General features: G+C 43.5%; 1 protein-coding gene across 16 annotated transcripts in view; it reads left to right on the top strand.

Annotated features, from left to right (window-relative positions):
- CCDC60 (coiled-coil domain containing 60) overlaps positions 1-20194 on the top strand; it is a 286332-nt gene that overhangs the window by 47422 nt on the left and 218716 nt on the right. For 12 of the 16 annotated variants that reach the window (XR_015144541.1, XR_015144540.1, XM_086347873.1 and 9 more), the window contains one exon: positions 9160-9312. The exons of the other annotated variants lie outside the window; for them this stretch is intronic. Coding sequence is in view for 10 of the 12 variants with exons in the window: in XM_086347879.1 (XP_086204005.1) it covers positions 9160-9312 (153 nt within the window). In the remaining 2 variants the exon portion in view is untranslated. The remainder of the gene's footprint in view (positions 1-9159; positions 9313-20194) is intronic. 16 annotated transcript variants of the gene reach the window in all.

The raw sequence follows: 20194 nt of genomic DNA, 5'->3' as shown, positions 1-20194 counted from the left end.
TGGAGGTGGGGCCATTAGGCATAATTGGGTCATGAGAGCAGAGCCTTCACAAGTGGGATCAGTGCCCTTGAAAAAGACCCCAGAGAGCTCCCCACCCCTTCCATCCTGTGAGGATACAGTGAGAAGTCATGGGCTATGAACCAGAGAAGTTGTCCTCCACAGACAGTAAATCTGTTGGCATCTTTATCTTGGATGACTCAGCCTCTAAAACTGTAAGAACTGTTTGTGATTTATAAGCCACTCAGTCTGTGGTCCTTAGCCTGTTCGGGCTGCCTTAACTAAAAGCAGACGATCTTAATTTTGATGAAGTCTGATTTGTCCATTTGTCTTTATATAGATTGCAATCCTGGTGTCATAGCTAAGAAATCTTTGCTTAAAGCAGGGTCACATGAGCATTCTCTTCTGTTTTCTTCTGGTACAGTTTCTCTACCTTTTGTAGTAATAAGTTGGGCCAGGCAATTCTTAATAATTCTGTGCTAAACTCACATTAAATATATTAGCTCTTTTGTGGATTCCATGGGATTTTCTACATAAATCTTCACATTGAAAATAAAGATGTTTTCCTTCTTCCTTTCCAGTATGGATACCTGTTACTTCTTTGCTCTTGTTGTTTAGTTGATAAGTTGTGTCTGACTCTTTCGCGACCCCGTGGACTGTAGCTTGCCAGGCTCCTCTGTCCATGGGATTTTCCAGGCAAGAATACTGGAGTAGATTGCCATATTCTTCTCCAAGACATCTTTCTGACCTAGGGGTCAAACCTGAATCTCCTGCATTGGCAGGCGGATTTTTTTTTAACCACTGAGCCACCTGGGAAGCCCCAAATATCATTATTTCTTTTTTGTTGTTGTTGTTCAGTTGCTCAGTCGTGTCTGATTCTTTTCAACCCCATGGACTGCAGCACACCAGGCTTCCCTGTCCTTCACCATCTCCTGGAACTTGCTCAAACTCGTGTCCATTGAGTTGGTGATACCATCCAACCATCTCATTCTCTGTTATCCCTTCTCCTCTCGCCTTCAATCTTTCCCCTGAATCAGGGTCTTTCCTAATGAGTCAGCTCTTTGCATCAGGTGGCCAAATTGGAGCTTCAGCTTCAGCATCAGTCTTTCCAAAGAATATTCAGGATTGATTTCCTTTAGGATTAATTGGTTGAAGCTCCTTGCAGTCTGAGGGATTCTCAAGAGTCTTCTCCAACACCACAGTTCAAAAGCATCAGTTCTTTGGCATTCAGCCCTCTTTATGGTCCAACTCTCACATCCATACATGACTACTAGAAAAACTATAGCTTTGACTAGACAGACCTTTGTTGGCAAAGTAATGTCTCTGCTTTTTAATATGCTGTCTAGGTTGGTCATACCTTTTCTTCCAAGGAGTAAGCGTCTTTTAATTTCATGGCTGCAGTCACCATCTGCAGTGATTTTGGAGCCCAGAAAAGTAAAGTCTGACACTGTTTCCATTGTTTCCCCATCTATTTGCCATGAAGAGATGGGACCGGATGCCATGATCTTAGTTTTCTGAATGTTGAGTTTTAAGCCAACTTTTTCACTCTCTTCTGGCTTTCATCAAAAGGCTTTTTAATTCCTCTTCGCTTTCTGCCATAAGGGTGGTGTCATCTATGTATCTGAGGTTATTGATATTTCTCCCAGCAATCTTGATTCCAGCTTGTGCTTCATTCAGCCCGGACAGCCTTGACATACTCCCTTCCTGATTTGGAACCAGTCCGTTTTTCCATGTCCAGTTCTAACTGTTGCTTCTTGAGCTGCATACAGGTTTCATAGGAGGCAGGTAAGGTGGTCTGGTAATCCCATCTCTCTAAGAATTTTCCACAGTTTGTTGTGATCCACACAGTCAAAGACTTTAGAATAGTCAGTGATGCAGAAGTAGATGTTTTTCTGGAACTCTTTTTTTTTTTTTCTATGATCCAACAGATGTTGGCAATTTAATCTCTGGTTCCTCTGCCTTTTCTAAATCCAGCTTGTACATCTGGAAGTTCTTGGTTCATGTACTGTTGAACTCTGGCTTGGAGAATTTTGAGCATTGTTTTGCTAGCATGTGAGATTAGTGTAGTTGTGCATAGTTTGAACATTCTTTGCCATTGCCCTTCTTTGAGATTGGATTGAAAACTGACCTTTTCCAGTCCTGTGGATGCTGCTGAGTTTTCCAAAGTTGCTGGCGTATTGAGTGCAGCATTATCACAGCATCATCTTTTAGGATTTGAAATAGCTCAACTGAAGCTATTTTCATCACCTCCACTAGCTTTGTTCATAGTGATGCTTCCTAAGGCCCACTTGACTTTGCATTTCAAGATGTCTGTCTCTAGGTGAGTGATCACACCATCGTGGTTATCTGGGTCATGAAGATCTTTTTTGTATCGTTTTTCTGTGTATTCTCGACACCTCTTCTTAATATCTTCAGCTTCTGCTAGGTCCATACCATTTCTGTCCTTTATTGTGCCCATCTTTGCATGAAATGTTCCCTTGGTATCTCTAATTTACTTGAAGAGATCTCTAGTCTTTCCCATTTTGTTGTTTTCCTCTGTTTCTTTGCATTGTTCACTCAGGAAGGCTTTTATATCTCTCCTCGCTGTTCTTTGGAACTCTGCATTCAAACAGGTATATCTTTCCTTTTCTCCTTTGTCTTTCACTTCTCTCCTTTTCTCAGCATCTGTAAGACCCTCTTCAGACAACCATTTTGCCTTTTTGCATTTCTTTTTCTTGGGGTTGGTTTTGATCACTGCCTCCTGTACAATGTCACGAACCTCTGTCCATAGTTCTTCAGACACTCTATTAGATCTAATCCCTTGAATCTATTTGTCACTTCCACTGTTTAATCATAAGGGATTTGATTAAAGTCATACCTGAATGCTCTAGTGGCTTTCCCTACTTAATTCAATTAAGTCTGAATTTTGCAATAAGGAGTTAATGATCTGAGTCATAGTCAGCTCCTGGTCTTGTTTTTGCTGCCTGTATAGAGCTTCTCCACCTTCAGCTGCAAAGAATATAATCAGTCTGATTTCAGTATTGATCATTGTCTATGTGTAGAGTCTACCTAGCCTTATTTTACCAGTAGGATATTGTGAAATAGAAAAGGTTATAGTTGTTCACTCTTTCTGGTCCTATCCTCATCTTGTTTCTGATACTGGGGGGAAGAATCCAGTCTGTTACTATTAAGCATTACGTTAGCCATGTGGGGGAATCCTGCTTTATAGATTTTTTACAAACAACTTGTTCAGTCTGGAGCTAACTATTCCTCACCCATGAAGCAGGACCCTTCTGCATTCTCTATAGCACCTTGGGATCCATGAGGTTATCTGTCTTAGTTAATGGGAAGAGTCACTGTCTTGGGCCATTGGGATACCCACCTCCATTATCTCTAATCTTTGCAGAAGAGTCCCCAACCTTGGGGACTCACATGCATGGGCTTATCAGGACTACCATTTCTCCAGTTCTCTCTGGGGAGCACTCTTCTGATCTGAGAACTTAGCCACCATGGGTTCCCCAGACTCTCAGCCATGGCTTCTCATTTCAGGGGGCCCTCCATGACTGCTCCCTACACTGCACCCTGGAAATTCTCTCATGGAGGAATGCTGGGCTGACTTCTTGTTTCTTGCCTCTCAGGGATCACTGACCTTGTTTCCTGAGCTCCAATACCCTGCAATCATTGTGGCATATATTGCATCAATTTTTTGGTTGTTTCAGGCAGGAGGTTATTCCCATTCATATTACTCCATCCTTGCTAACAGCTAAAGACTGTTCAGTTATTGAACTAATTCCAGATTTTTGCTGGAGTTCCATTATTTGTTAAGAAAAAGCATTGTAACTATTAGTTACATGGCTTGCCTGATCCAGGAAAAATTGAGCCAGAGCACCTTATCTTGGTGTGCATAAAAAGCTAGGGAATGGTGAAGGATGGTAGTAATTCTTGTTAATTATATATTACTATGTAGTGGTTGTGGTTTAGTTGCTAAGTTGTGTCTGAATGTTTGCAACCCAACGGACTGTAGCCCACCAGGCTCCTCTGTCCATGGGATTTCCCAGGCAAAAATATGGGAGTGGGTTGCCATTTCCTTCTCCAGGGGGTCTTCCCAACCCAGATAGAACCTAGGTGTCCTACATTGCAGGCAGATTCTTTACCCTCTAAGCCATGAGGGAAGCCCCATCTATTACTACATATATATCATCTATTACTGCACCAAATCTTACTACTACAGGGGAGTAATAGGAACCCAAGGCTAAAAGCAAAAGTCTTAAACCTGCTTTAATTCCCAAATATTCCCACTCCATTTCCTCCTCCAATTCACGAATATTCTTTTTGGAAATAACTGTTGTTTTCTGAACAGAAAAAGTAATGTATTATCACAGGAGAAAAATTTTGGAACAGAAAAAGCTCAGCGAGTATAGAAATAACTCTCATTTTCTCAGAGAACACATATCCTTCCAGTCTTTTTTTTCCCCCATGCTGTCATAGCCATATGCTTTCTTTCCATAAAACATATTGTACCATTTGGTGTCATGGGGGTATAGAAGGGGTGGGCATGTTTTGATCACATAATGGAATATTTGAAATCCTGGGAAACTAGGGGAAAGGTCACCAACCAACTGTGCCCACCCAGCCACCCGCACCAGACTGGAGCTGCCTGCCAGTTTGGGTATCCTGGTCTATTCTCTCTACAGGCTATAAACTCCCAGAGTGGGAACCACACCTTTGAGAACTTTCCCCATAGGACCTTGAAAATATTAACAGTTAGAAGCTTTATGGAGAGATGGGCAGGTTCCTGTTAATACTAACAGCTAAGGTTTACTGAGTACTTGCCATATTCCAGGAACCATGTTAAGAGCTTAACCTCCGTAAATCCTCAAAACATTTAAAAACCCAGGGACTTCCCTGGCAGTCCAGTGGTTAAGACTCAGAGCTGCCAATGCGGGGGGTGCAGGTTCAATCCCTGGTGAGGGAACTAAGATTCCATATGCTATGCGGCATGGCCAAAAGAGAATTAAAAAAAAAAATCAGATGTACTATTATTACCATTTTATAGGAGATAAAATTGAGGCTCAAAGAGGTTGGATAAATAAGCCCAGTGTCACAGAGCTCTTGGGCGGCAGCGGTGGTGGTGGTGGGTGATTTGTGTCCAGGCACATGTAACTCTGCTCCATTACTCTGACGCTACACTGACCACAGTGCCATCTGGGTTTGGGTTGGAGTTCCAGCCTTCTCTCACTAGCTGTGTGGCCTTCAGCAACTCACTTAACCTCTCTGAGCCTTAGTTCCCTCACTTGCGGAATAAGTATAATAAAACATCTGAGTTTTCGAGAGACAAAAGATATAGAGAGTGTCTGGCTTTGTGTCTGTTAACAGTGGCCACTCCAAAAAGGCTAGAGCCTCTCTAACCCTTAATAACAATTCACTGAAAGAATGAAGATTTCCCCTCCTCAGCATGCGGAGTGTTAACTTAGAACCTCAGGCTGTTAGCGCTTCTCTGATCTTGGCACTAATTACGTACAGAAATCATTTTGTCTCTGCCATGTCTAATGAAAGCGACTGTACAGAAATGGAATTTATCATGATATGTGTTAGGAGAGTTTTTTCTTCTTTAAAAGACTACCTCAATTTCCCCCACTTTTCATTTCCCCCTCTCCTTGCCAGATAATCAAATACAAAAGTTATATTAACCTCCCAACCACTTCAATTAAAACGCTCATCCAAAATTTGAAAACAATTAAAAAACCCATTATCTCAGATTTAACGTTCTCTGATTCCATGTCTATTTTCTGCCATGGCATAAACGGCAGGTAACGTTATCACAGTAGGTGCCTTCTGGAAAGCTTTGCCTCGTTCTCCGCTAGTCAGTCCCGAGGCTGCTCGCCCGGCACGGGCCTTATTAAAAACCCACATGCCCTGGTGTACTTTCGTCATGTCCAAATGCATTGAAATAATTGATTGTTTTAATGAGTTCTCCATCTGTCTCATTTTCTTCTGTCTTTCTCTACTCAGGAATGGATTTCAGAGAGAGGGAAAGACAGATCCACTCTTGGGAGGTCATGGGCTGAAAGATGTGAGGGTCCTTGACTTGGATCTATTGCCCTGGGGTTCTGCATTCCGTGATGAAATTAGAAATGGTTCTCCCAAAGAAGAGCATGCCATGAGGTGTGTTAGGAAGCTGTGGTGGCTGCAAAGAACACAAGACCCCTAAAGATGGGTCAAGAGAAATAATGCTGTAGTCACTCCTTGTGACTTCTGGTTGTGTCAAACAATATGTACTGTGTGCCTGTTGTATAGTAAGATACCATGCCAAATAGCAGAGATATGGTCTCCAAGGCCTAGGAGATTCAATAAAAAATAAACGAACAATAACAACCAGCAAACAAAAAACCAAAACGCAAAACACAAAACACCCCCCTCCACAAATCCCCAAACTCCTTGGATCAGACACATTCATACACTACTCATGGAAATGTAAATTTTTGAAACCTGCCTGGAGTATAATTTAACAATAACTATCAAAACATTTAAGAGATATACATGCCTATTCACCTAGCAATCAGCCTTCTAATCATTTATGATAAGGGGATAATCACTTATGTGTATAAAGATTTAACTACAGCTGTGTTCTGTGCAACACTTATAAAAGCATAGGGGAAAAAAACATTGGAAAATCTAATTGTCCAATGACAAGGAATTATATAAACTAATGACATATCTTTAGAATGTAATATTATGAAGTCATTTAAAAGTATATTAGAGAAGAAAATAAATTGAAGGAGTAAAAATGAAGACTGTGTTGTTAGTTCCCTCACCAGGGATTGAACCTGCACCCCCCGCATTGGCAGCTCTGAGTCTTAACCACTGGACTGCCAGGGAAGTCCCTGGGTTTTTAAATGTTTTGAGGATTTACGGAGGTTAAGCTCTTAACATGGTTCCTGGAATATGGCAAGTACTCAGTAAACCTTAGCTGTTAGTATTAACAGGAACCTGCCCATCTCTCCATAAAGCTTCTAACTGTTAATATTTTCAAGGTCCTATGGGGAAAGTTCTCAAAGGTGTGGTTCCCCCTCTGGGAGTTTATAGCCTGTAGAGAGAATAGATCAGGATACCCAAACTGGCAGGCAGCTCCAGTCTGGTGTGGGTGGGTGGGTGGGCACAGTTGGTTGGTGACCTTTCCCCTAGTTTCCCAGAATTTCAAATATTCCATTTTGTGACCAAAATATGCCCACCCCTTCCATACCCCCATCATGAATCTCAAGTTTTTCTTTTTTGTCTTTAGAAAAATGATCCATTTAATCACCTAGAAAAGTATTAAGGGTATTAGACTTCACCTGTAGGCATTGAAAGAGCAGGTTTTGATCTTGTTTGGAAAAGTGAGGTTGCAAAGTCTCTAGCCATCATGGAAGGTTTTAGTTTCCTGTATTTGGAGAAACTCTCTGGCAGGGCTTTAAGGAGCAGGCAGTTTGAGGAGCTCCATCTACTCTTTTGGGGACAGAGTGCCCTTATCCAGATTTGAGTGTATTCTCTCCCCTAAAACTGATGCTGCAGTCAAAGGGTGATTGGGCAGAGTTCTCCAGTTTGTTCCTGTCCTCAGATTCCTTTGCCCACCAGCAACAGTAAGGGTCATTTATGGAGTACTTCCCCTGCGTCAAACACTGGCTCCATATGTCCAGCCCTTCTCCCAGCCCCACGGTTACTACCTAGTCTGAGCCACCATCATCTGCCACCCAGATCCTGGCAGTAGCCTCCTAACTGGTCCCTCCACTTCCTGTCCTGCCTTCCAGAGGCTATTCTCAACACAGCAGCCAGAGGAATTGTTAAAACCTAAGTCAGATGAAATGACTTCCCTGTGTGAGATTCTGCAACAGGTCACAGTCTCACTCGTATTAAAAACCAAAATCCTTACTATGCCACGAGGTTCACATGATCCAACACATGAGCCTGTTCTGCCCCCACCTCCCACTGCTGCCCCCTCTACTCACTGTGCTCCTGGACACTGGCTTCCTTTCTGTTCCCCAACACACCAGACACAGTCCTGCCTCAGGGCCTTTGCACTTGCTGCTCTTTTCCCATTACACACTTCTCCAAAATACACACATGGTTCACTTGTCACATGTGGTACTATGGCTCAGAATAAAAATGATAATATATGTGTGTGTGTTTACACATATAGGGAGCAGGCAGTTTGAGAAGCTCTATCTACTCTTTTGGGGTCAGAGTATCCTTATCCAGAATTGAATCTTCTCTCTCCTCTGAATTCAAGTGATGAAATCAACAAAGGTGTATTTTGATATATTAATGAGGCAACTTTTGAACCCCACCTACTAATGGGAGCTGGTTGCTGGGAGAGCCAGTCTTGTAATTAGAGGGTTAAAAACTTTCAGTCCCACCCACCAACCTCTGGGGAGAGAGGAGCTGGAGGTTGAATCAATCCCCAACAGCCAGTGAGTCCTGCAGTCATTCCTATGTAATGAGGCCTCCAGAAAAACCCCAAAAGGATGGGGTTGAGAGCTTCCAGACTAGAGAACACACAGAGGTGCTGGCAGGGTGAGGGCACAGATGCTCCTCGCCCTGAGTGTCTCTTCTGCTTGGCAGTTCCTGAGTTGCACCCTTTAATGCCTGTCATTGTTGACCAACTCTCACCCGGGAGAATGCCAGCTCCACAAGGGCAGGCAGTGTGGTCTGATGGTCTGTCTGCTTTTCTGCTCTATTCCCAGTGCCTAGAACAGTGCCCGCCATACCCTAGGTGTGCAGTGAATGTTTGTTGAATGAATAAGTGAATGTATGAGTGAATACAAGAAGTGTGACCAGTTTGTCATCCACAGATGAATGAGGCCTGGCATCCAGGGGCTAAACTTTAACTGGGGTTTAAGTCCTCACAAGCCCAGGTGTATAACGTGCCTGGCATACAGTAGGCACTCAGTTCACAGCAGTATTATTGTTGCTGCTGTTGTTGCTCTCAGACTTCTCAGCTCAAAACCTCTCTCCTCCATCTCTGATCCTCCCACATTTCTGGCCCCGTATTCCCAGCCTCCCCATAGTTCTGCAGGGTTGGTTCCCACCAGGTCTCCTCTCCTCCGTTATCCTTCCCTATCCACCCCTTGATTGTTCTCTCTTCCTGCTCCTCAGGGGAGCAGTCAAATCCAGCAGCGTCTGGGACCTCATTCTGTCTCTCCACAGAGACTGTCTCACTTCCTGGAAAAGCAAATCATCATGAACCACTTCCTCCCTGGACCAAACACCAAAAGCATCCTTGACAACACGCACCAGTTCTGGCTGCCGACAGACCTTTTCAGATGGGACAAGCTTCCAATCAATTCTCATTTCTTCCAGGTGAGAGAGAGAAGCAGTTGGGTGACCCAAGGGGCCCTGAGAACCTCCCACTAGAAATTACTTCGGCTTCTACTTTTCTGCTCAGCTGGGCTGCCAGTTTCTCTGCAAACTCAGTTATTTCTCCAAATGATTCACAGAAACAAACTCTCCCCAAAGACAGAGGCAGGTCTACTCCTGTGAGCTGGCATCCAGTGCCAGAGTGACATTCACTAAATTAAAAACAAGAAAGAAACGATGGGAATAATAATAATAATAAATTTTTATAAGCACTAACTGGGTGCCAGGCCCGAGACAGATGTGATAGCTTATTGAACCATTTCCATAACTCTTGGTGGTAGATACTTCTCTACATTATAGAGGAGGAAAATTAGGCACAGAAAGGTTAAGTAACTTGCCTAAGGTCACACAGCTGAAGAGTGGAGAAGCCAGGCTTTCAACTCAGGTCGTCTGGCTCCAATTACTGAATAGATACCATCTGGCCAGACACAGCTGGGTGTTGTGTGTGTGTGTTAGCCGCTCAGTCGTGTCTGACTTTTTGCAACCCCAGGGACTGTAGTCCGCCAGGCTCCTCTGTCCGTGGGATTCTCCAGGCAAGAATACTGGAGTGGGCTGCCATTTACAAATAAACAAACAGAAACACAGAGCATGCCTTGATGGAGCTAATGGTAAACCAGCAGAGGGGGGCGTGAAAGCATTAAACGTATAAATCAGTGTCTAGCTACAGGTTGCAACGGTACCAGGAAGGGAAAAGAACACGACAGTCCCTTTGGCTTTCCCTTGGAATAAATGCTGAGTTTGGGCTTTCACTGGGGCCCACTGGTACCTTTCAGACCCTACTAGCCAAGTGGTTATTGTTTCCTGGGTACCCACTCTGTGCCAGGTTCTAAATGGCATGATTTATGCCCAGGCTCCCTCTAGTCATTACTAAGAAGGAAGTATTTTCATCCCCTCTGACAGATGGGACCCAGAGACTCAAGGAGGCCAAGGGACTTGGTCAGTAGACTTGCTTGAGGTCTTCTGATAGTGACGGGCAGAGCTGGGACTGACCACAGTGAGTCCTTTCTTTCTTCCATATTAAAGGTCTGATTTCTTATCCTCGGCACTATTGACGTTCTGGGTTGGATAACTGTTTGCTGTGGGCTGTCCTGTGCTTTCTGGGATGTTGGGCAGCATCCCTGGCCTCCACCCACTGGATGCTGGTAGTGCCCACTCTTGCCCCAGTCCTGACAACCAAAAATGTCTGCAGACATTGCACCATGTGCCCTTTGGGAAGTAGAGACTCTTTCCTATTTAAAAACCCTTTCTAGTAGCAGTAACCCCAAGAGTTCCCCCAAGCTTCTTCGCGGCACAGTATTTTAACAGCGATTAATTGTTATTCGGGCCAAGAGGATGCCAGTTGGCCTGGGATTCACTTCTCAACACCCAGGTCCTCCCATCTCTAGCTCTGCAGGGTGTGGCTAATAACACCAGACCCCCCTCAACTCAGAATGTCCTCAGACTTGGGGACTGCTTTTCTCTTTGTCCATTTCAATCAAGACAAGCACCACTGTTGGCAGAGCAGATGTTTCCTGCTGGTGCTTCCTGTGTCCGGAGCAGGCGGTCCTGTTAAAACCTTTCAATGAAGGCTTTTATTCCTGGATATGAGTGATTCAGGGAGGGGTGGGCAGGGAAGGGGGCTCTGATGTCAAATCCTGGCAGGAGAGGCTTTCTCATCCTAACATCTTCCACGCGCCCTCAAACAAGACAAAGATGTGTCCTTGTTTCGGGCACCTGGTGAAAAGTGTGGCATATGAGAGTCACACATGGAAAGACCTTCAACACTTTACTAGTTGAGTGACTGTGAGATGATGGAAAACAGATATATTGGTCTCTGGCCCGCTGGGTTCCTGGCTCCTAAAACCCTCGTAATGTTCTACGTGATGGGAACACTAGGAGCATTTTCTGTTCTAATGAGACAATTTTAGGTTGCCACTGGTCGCCCAAAAGACCAAGTTGTAATTAGAAGCTTGAAATTTTCAGGCCCTGCCACCTTCTCCAGAGAGAGGAGAGGGGCTGGAAATGTGGTTAATGATTGATCATGCTTACATGATGAAGCTCCACAAAGTCCCAACAGTATGGAATCTGGGGGAGCTTCCAGGCTGGTGAGCACATCCACACATGGTGGAGTGATGCACTCAGCTCCATGGAGACAGGTGCTCCCTCGGTCAGGGCCCTCCTGGACCTTGTCAACCCATGTATCTCTTCATCTCTGCGTTATTTTCTATCCTTTATCATATCCTTTATTTTAAAATAATTATTTGTTTGGCTGCACCAGGTTTTAGTTGTGGCATCAGTTCAGTTCAGTCACTCAGTCATGTCCAACTCTTTGTGACCCCATGAACCGCAGCACGCCAGGCCTCCCTGTCTATCACCAACTCCTGGAGTTTACCCAAACCCATGTCCATCGAGTCAGTGATGCCATCCAACCATCTCATCCTCTGTCGTCCCCTTCTCCTCCTGCCCTCAATCTTTCCCAGCATCAGGGTCTTTTCAAATGAATCAGCTCTTCACATCAGGTGGCCAAAGTATTGGAGTTTCAGCTTCAACATCAGTCCTTCTAATGAATACCCAGGACTGATCTCCTTTAGGATGGACTGGTTGGATCTCCTTGCAGTCCAAGGGACTCTCAGGAGTCTTCTCCAACACCACAGTTCAAAAGCATGAATTCTTTGGCACTCAGATTTCTTTATAGTCCAACTCTCACATCCATACATGACCACTGGAAAAACCATAGCCTTGACTAGACAGACCTTTGTTGGCAAAGTAATGTCTCTGCATTTTAATGTGCTGTCTAGGTTGGTCATAACTTTCCTTCCAAGGAGTAAGTATCTTTTCATTTCATGGCTGCAATCACCATCTACAGTGATTTCGGAGCCCAGGAAAATAAAGTCAGCCACTATTTCCACTGTTTCCTCATCTATTTCCCATGAAGTGATGGGACCGGATGCCATGATCTTAGTTTTCTGAATATTGCGCTTTAAGCCAACTTTTTCACTCTCCTCTTTCACTTTCAGCTGTGGCATGCTGGGTCTTAATTTTGGCATGTTAACTCTTAGTTGCGGTGTGTGGGATCTAGTTCCTTCACCAGGGATTGCACCCAGGCCTCCTGCATTGGGAGGGCAGTCTTAACCACTGGCCCACCAAGGAAGTCCCTATCATATCCTTTAATAAGCTGGTAAATGTGTTTCCCTGAGTTCTAGGAGCTGCCTCTAACAAATTAGGGTCATGGGAACCTTTGATTAGCAGCTACATCTGACAGAGGTTGTGGGTAACCTGAGGACTTACTACCTGGGGTAGGAGCAGTGGGTGGGACTGAGCCCTTAACCCATGGGATCGACTCTACTCCAGGTAGATGGTGTTAGAATTGAGACAAATTGTAGGACATCCAGTGGATGTCCTGGAGAATTGCTTGCTAGGAAAAACCCACGCACTTTTGGTGACTAGAAGTGTCAGAAGTGAAGTGTACTGTGTGAGTAATGAAGGATACATGCAGGGGGGAAAGGCTGAGTTGTTCTAATACAGTGACTTTGGAGAAACTGCTGTTAGCTCTTGGAGTCACAGCGCCTTTCTTTGTAAATTAGAAATACTAATATACCTCCTCTGATACTAATAATACAGGGAGCTAGGCGCATTGTAGGTTAGTTTCAGGCTCTGTTGTAGTAACCTGGGGACTTACTTCAATTCATATATAAATGAATTGAAATCCTAGAAAAACCCGTATGATTGGGGAGGTGATAGAGTGATTTGATTTGTGACATAAAGAACTGACTTGCTGACTTTAAACTGAAGTTAACTTGACTTACAAGGGTGTGGGGCCAGAAAAAACATAACCAGAACTTGCTTCTGTCCAGCTACTTCCTATGATAACACTGAAGGGAATTCCTATTTATCAGGACAATGCCAAGTTCCGTCTCAGTGCCTTTATTATCTGGAGTTTGGGCTTTGTGTTTTGATTGGGCATGGACAGAAAGTTCCTGGCTCAGCTTAATTGTCATGAGTTCTCTTTTTCTTTTTATTTTTTTGCCAAGAACAGAGCTGGTAGATATGTATGAATGGTAGGAAAATTCTTCAGGTTTCTAGACAAGCTGTTGATGGTATAAAGTTTGAAATAACAACAACAAAAAAGCCGTGAATTTATGTCGGGTCCCATGTGTCAGAATCTGTGTGTCATATGAGTGTGACTCGTAACCTCTCCCGTCCATGGTACGATGAACACTGTAAGTTGTTTCTGGAGACCACTCACTCTTTCCCACCAGGAGCACTCACTCACATTTCCCTGTGGGTAACCCCACCCCCACCATCCTTTGCTCTGTTGTTTTTGGTGGAACGGATCCCACCCTCTGTTCTAGAATGGGCTCTGGTTGGCTCAAACCAGTAAGTGCCTATATCCATCATCCATTGTGACTGGTTGAGAGGCGGGCACCTGACCCAGTTCACACCAGGAAGACACTAGGAGAGGTTTTTCTGATATTTCTGGGACAGACAGATGTTCTGTCCTCCATGAGGCCTGCCACAGGAACTCATCTGCTCCCATTCTGGGCTTTGTGATTTGAAGATGTGAGAATAGAAAGCCACTATGAGTCAACCTGAGGATGAAGCCAACAAAGCAGCAGCAAGAGTCATATGGAAACAAAGCCAGAGCCTTAACAACAGCATGGACCCCTCGATCCAATCATGCCTCAATTCCAGGGCAATTCAGTTATGTGAGACAATAATCTTACCATCTCCTGCCCCCTGCAATTTTCTTTTTTCCTCAAGCTAGTGTAGGTTGGGTGTTCTGTCGCTTGCAACCAAAATATTCCCAACTGCTGCTGCTGCTGCTGCTGCTGCTGCTGCTGCTGCTGCTGCTCCTGCTGCTGCTCCTGCTGCTAAGTCGCTTCAGTCGTGTCCGACTCTGTGCGACCCCATAGATGGCAGCCCACCAGGCTCCCCCGTCCCTGGGATTCTCCAGGCAAGAACACTGGAGTGGGTTGCCATTTCCTTCTCCAATGCATGAAAGTGAAAAGTGAAAATGAAGTTGCTCAGTCATGTCTGACTCTTCGCAACCCCATGGACTGCAGCCTACCAGGCTCCTCCATCCATGGTATTTTCTAGGCAAGAATACTGGAGTGGGGTGCCATCGCCTTCTCTGAATATTCCCAACTAGTACACTCTACTTTCTCTGCCCTCCTTCTCAGATTTCTAGAATGAAACAAGGTTAAAAAAAATAATAAAAATTAAAAAGTAAGTGAAAATTATATGTAAAGTGTAAAGCACCATTCCAAATAGATGTGGTGGAAGTCAGAACAATTTTTCTTTTTGGCTGTGCTTCATGTCTTGTGGGATCTTAGTTCCCTGACCAGGGATTGAACCTGGGCCCTTGGCTGTGGAAAGCATGGACTCCTAACCACGAAGAAATTCCCCAGAAAAACTATTATCACTGTCTCAAGGACGTCCTAGCTCAGAATAATTCAGTTTTCATCAACTTTAGAATACTTCTTTCCATTCCTCTGAAATACATTAGTTTCATTACATTGAAAGTATTAGATCATGCATTGATAATGGTGCTTAATGGGTTCATAGTATTATTCTCCTGTAAACAGACATGTATATAATTAATAAGCATGCTAAGATTCCTTGTATTCACAGGTACAAATTACACCCCAGCCCTCACCAGTGTGAGTCCAATTTGAGTAATTTGAGTGGAAATAGACAGTCCTTAAGAAGATGTGTAGGAGGGCTCAGCATCTTTACTGGCTTCCAGTTGGTAACCCTTGTTTGGAGAAAATAGAAGGTTATGTTCCAGTTCTGCCATTGAACCTCTCTGTGATCATGGACATGTCGCTTAACTTCTCTGGTCTCAGCTTCCCCATATATAAAGTGAGGTGGTTAGACTTACCAGAGATGCTTCATTTTTGGTGAACATCTGTGAGAAGCTGCTGACAACTGTGGGTCTTCTCCAGACAAGTGCATTTCTATACTTTATATATGGAATTGTTTACTGTTTGTAGCAAAAGGCCCGTCAGTTCAGTTCAGTCACTCAATCGTGTCTGACTCTTTGTGACTCCATGGATTGCAGCACACCAGTCTTCCTTCTCCTCTACCAACTTCTGGAGCTTGCTCAAACTCATGTCCATCAAGTCGGTGATGCCATCCAACCATCTCATCCTCTGTCATCCCCTTCTCCTCCTGCCTTCAATCTTTCCCAGCATCAGGGTCTTTTTCAATGAGTCAGTTCTTTGTGTCAGGTGGCCAAAGTATTGGAGTTTCAGGCTTCAGCATCAGTCCTTTCAGTGAATATTCAGGACTGATTTCCTTTAGGATTTACTGGTTGGATCTCCTTGCAGTCCAAGGGACTCTCAAGAGTCTTCTCCAACACCACAGTTCAAAAGCATCAATTCTTTGGTGCTCAGCTTTCTTTATAGCCCAACTCTCACATCCATACATGGATATTGGAAAAACCATGGAAAACTACTTCATTTGCTTTTCCTTTTTCACCAAGCAAAATAAACCTTAAAAATCCAGATTAAATGACCTCCAAGGGCCTCTTAAACTCTGTATTTTAAGTGTCTGTGATTCCATGATTTCTCAGAAGTATCAGGACCATTTTGAGTTTTAGAAAGATTACTTAATTTAAACATGGAAATTCTTTGAGCATGGGTATCAGTGGGGAGAGGTTAAAAGTGGGGAGTCAATGAAGAAGCTATTGTAGTCATACTGGTAAGAGATGACATGATTCAAAAGAGAATAACAAAAGGGGATGGATTGGAGCCAGGATTGCTGGAAGACAGGGCTTGGTATAAGATTAGATGTAGGGAAGGAATTCCAGGATTCTGGCTATCACTTAAAATAAGGCATAGCTGTGAATAACAGAAAATCCAAAACTACAGTGACTTATACAAGAAAGAAGACTATTTCTCAGGTGAGAGATGTCTGGAGATAGGCAGTCCAGGGCTATTTGGAAGCTCTTCAATACTTAGAAAACCTGGTTCTTTCTGTCTGTTCTACCATCCTGTCATACATGTTCTAACCTCAGAGTTCAAAATGGCTGCAGGCATTCCATCCATCACACTTGCATTTCAGAGTATAAGGAGAACAAGTGGAAGTACAAAATGGAGCCCTCTTAAAGAGATTTCCTGGTAACAAAACTTCCACTTTATATCTCTTCAGCGGGAACTCAGTCATGTAGCCACAGCTAGCTGTGGTGAGGCTGGGAAATGTAGTAATATAGTGATTTCCTATGAAGATTGCCCAAGATTCTACTACTAAGAAAGGTGAATGACTATTCAGAGGCAACTAGAAGTTTCTGCCATAGGTTCCATTTATAAAGAGACAAAAGAAGGCAAAGGGGTAGAGGAGGAGAATCAGATTTAGGGTCGATGGTTATGAATTCACTTTGGGACATGCTGGCTCTGAGTGCCTGGGGGAACAACTATGAGAATTGTCTAACAGGTATTTGAATATACAGCTGGGAAAACTCAAGGAAAAGGCTTGGGCCAGAGCTAAAGATTTGAGAGACACTACAATAAGAGGGACATGTGGAATAAATCATCTCGAATCATCCTTACCATCTTTGAAATCATTTAAAATCTCCTCACAGCTTTCAAAGATGAAAATTCTTAATGTCATTTACATTTGGAGAAGGAAATGGCAACCCACTCCAGTGTTCTTGCCTGGAGAATCCCAGGGACGGGGGAGCCTGGTGGGCTGCAGTCTATGGGGTCGCACAGAGTCGGACACAACTGAAGCAACTTAGCAGCAGCAGCAGCAACACTGATTTTCATATTTTGCACTGACCACCGGTTTCCTCTAATACCACTTCCCCCTTTACTTTCTCAGCCTAGGACATGCACGTCTTTCTTCAAGGGCCTTGTGGGTGCTGGTCAGTCTCACCTGTGCACCTCCACCTCAGGCTCTGACTCTACTATATTACTTCTGTTGACCTTTATAAGCCTTGTAATTTGGGGAGATTGGAATACTTACCCCATTTTACAGATGAATATAACATTGGTTTAAAGGATGAAGGAATATTTCTGGAAAGAAAAAAGTGTTCGTCGCTTAATTATGTCTGATTCTTTGTGACCCCATGAACTGTAGCCTGCCAGCTCCTCTGCCCATGGAATTTTCCAGGCAAGAATACTGGAGTGAGTAGTCATTTGCTTATGTCTAAGGTCACACAACTAGTAAATGGCAGAATCAGAAATCAGAGCCGAAATCTTACAAGCAGCTGGTACCCTGTTCTCTCCACTAAGCACACCAGACAGCTACTTTTGGGTGGCTCTCAACTCTCTTTAACAAGAAAGCACAGAGAGATGCGGGCAGGCATGGGAGAGCCCCAGACACTCAGAGCGCTGACTCTAGTGGAAGGCTTATTAAATCAGTCTGGACAAAAGCCTGCCCCATCACTCCCCTCCCACCTTTTCTTCCTACTTCCCAGAGGAACTTGATTAATCCATTAGGTTTAACCTCTCTTTAACTTCCTGATTAGTTACATTTATAAACTCCATTTGTTTTTGCTTTCTCATCAAGCCAAACCAACACCCCCAGGAAAAAAAAAAAAAATAGGGCAATTTTCGGTGCCACTGATTTACTGCAATTTCTGAAAATCAGACCGAACTGAGGAGAGACACGATTGGAATTTCAATTTCTCCCGCTCCCATTGCAGGCATCTTTGCTGAGTGGAAGAGAAGTGTAACAGAGAAAAAAGCTCAATAATGGCAGGATCCCAGATTTGACCAAGGTGGCAAAATATCCAGCCTGTTGATAAAACAGATTAATAAATTCTGTAATTTCCTTCTTCTGGTTGAGTAATAAAACCACAAAGTAAAAATAACAACAAAACCCAAGAGCTTATATGTTTTTATGGGCAAAGTAACATACTTAGAATTATGATATTGGTTCCTTCCTTCCATTCCCTGCCCCCCAACCCCCATAGTCTCTGGTTCAAACAGCAGCTGGAGGGGATGTTTTAAATTAAATTACTTTTTACATTTTGACAAAAAAGACATGTGTACATAGTTAAAAGCCAAATTTTATTATAAAAGTTTTAACAAAATTTCAGCAGTCCCCTCTACTTCCTCATAAAACATCACTCCCCACTTCTGCTCCATCAAAGGAAATAGGTTCACTCTTGGGGGATGTCTTTTCTGGTATTTGTCTCCGTATTTTAAGTAATGTACTAGTACCGTTATTATTTTAATAATTTTATTTATTTGGGGGTCTCCATTGCTGAGCGGGCTTTCTCTCTAGTTGCAGTGCTCACGCTTCTCATTGCAGTGGGTTCTCTGGTTGCAGAGCATGGGCCCTGGGGTATGTGGGCCTCAGTAGTCGTGATTCATGGGCTCAGTAGCTGCAGTTCCCAGGCTTTAGAGCACTGGCTCGGGATTTGTGGTGCATGGGCTTCATTACTCTGCAGCATGTAGTATCTTCCTAGATCAGGGATTGAACCTGTGTCTCCTGCACTGGCAGGTGGATTTTTTTTAACCACTGCACCACTAGGGAAGCCCTAATGCTGTTATTTATTGGGTTGTCAATTGTAAGCATTATCTATTATTTCTATTGTGGAAGATAATTAGTTCTCTTAATGACCCAGCCCCCAGTTTTTCTTTCTTTCTGCCCCCCATATATTTCATAAAATATCTTCCATACAATATCACAATTTTTGTTTAAACTAGCATTTAGTGTTATCATTAGTAGAACTAGATGCCGGTAACACTCTCCTTCTAGCTGTGCCAACAAAAATACTCCAGACATTGCCACATGTGCCCTGGAAACAAAGTCATCCTTCATCAAGAATCTTAGGGTTCCTCTGACATTTCTCCAAAGAAGACATACAGATGGCTAACAAACACATGAAAAGATGCTCAACATCACTCATTATCAGAGAAATGCAAATCAAAACCACTATGAGGTACCATTTCACGCCAGTCAGAATGGCTGCGATCCAAAAGTCTACAAGCAATAAATGCTGGAGAGGGTGTGGAGAAAAGGGAACCCTCTTACACTGTTGGTGGGAATGCAAACTAGTACAGCCACTATGGAGAACAGTGTGGAGATTCCTTAAAAAACTGGAAATAGAACTGCCTTATGATCCAGCAATCCCACTGCTGGGCATACACACTGAGGAAACCAGAAGGGAAAGAGACACGTGTACCCCAATGTTCATCGCAGCACTGTTTATAATAGCCAGGACATGGAAGCAACCTAGATGTCCATCAACAGATGAATGGATAAGAAAGCTGTGGTACATATACACAATGGAGTATTACTCAGCCATTAAAAAGAATACATTTGAATCAGTTCTAATGAGGTGGATGAAACTGGAGCCTATTATACAGAGTGAAGTAAGCCAGAAAGAAAAACATCAATACAGTATACTAATGCATATATATGGAATTTAGAAAGATGGTAACAATAACCCTGTGTATGAGACAGCAAAAGAGACACTGATGTATAGAACAGTCTTTTGGACTCTGTGGAAGAGGGAGAGGGTGGGATGATTTGGGAGAATGGCATTGAAATACGTATAATATCATATATGGAACGAGTCGCCAGTCCAGGTTTGATGCACGATACTGGATGCTTGGGGCTGGTGCACTGGGACGACCCAGAGGGATGGTATGAGGAGGGAGGAGGGTTCAGGATGGGGAACACATGTATACCTGTGGCGGATTCATTTCGATATTTGGCAAAACCAATACAATATTGTAAAGTTTAAAAATAAAATAAAATTTAAAAAAAAGAAAAAAAAAAAAGAATCTTAGGGTTCCTCTGCATGGCTCCAAAATTTCGCCATAGACTTGGAATATAGAGCATTCCTTTGCCACTGAAATTGGGGTAACCAAAGGTCACTTTTTTTTAAGAC

This window comes from Bos grunniens, chromosome 17 (genome assembly GCF_055505025.1).
Source record: "Bos grunniens cultivar Pamir isolate PY7600 chromosome 17, Bosgru_T2T1.0, whole genome shotgun sequence".
NCBI classification, from domain to species: Eukaryota; Metazoa; Chordata; class Mammalia; order Artiodactyla; family Bovidae; genus Bos; species Bos grunniens.
This window is presented reverse-complemented; position numbering and strand designations above follow the sequence as displayed.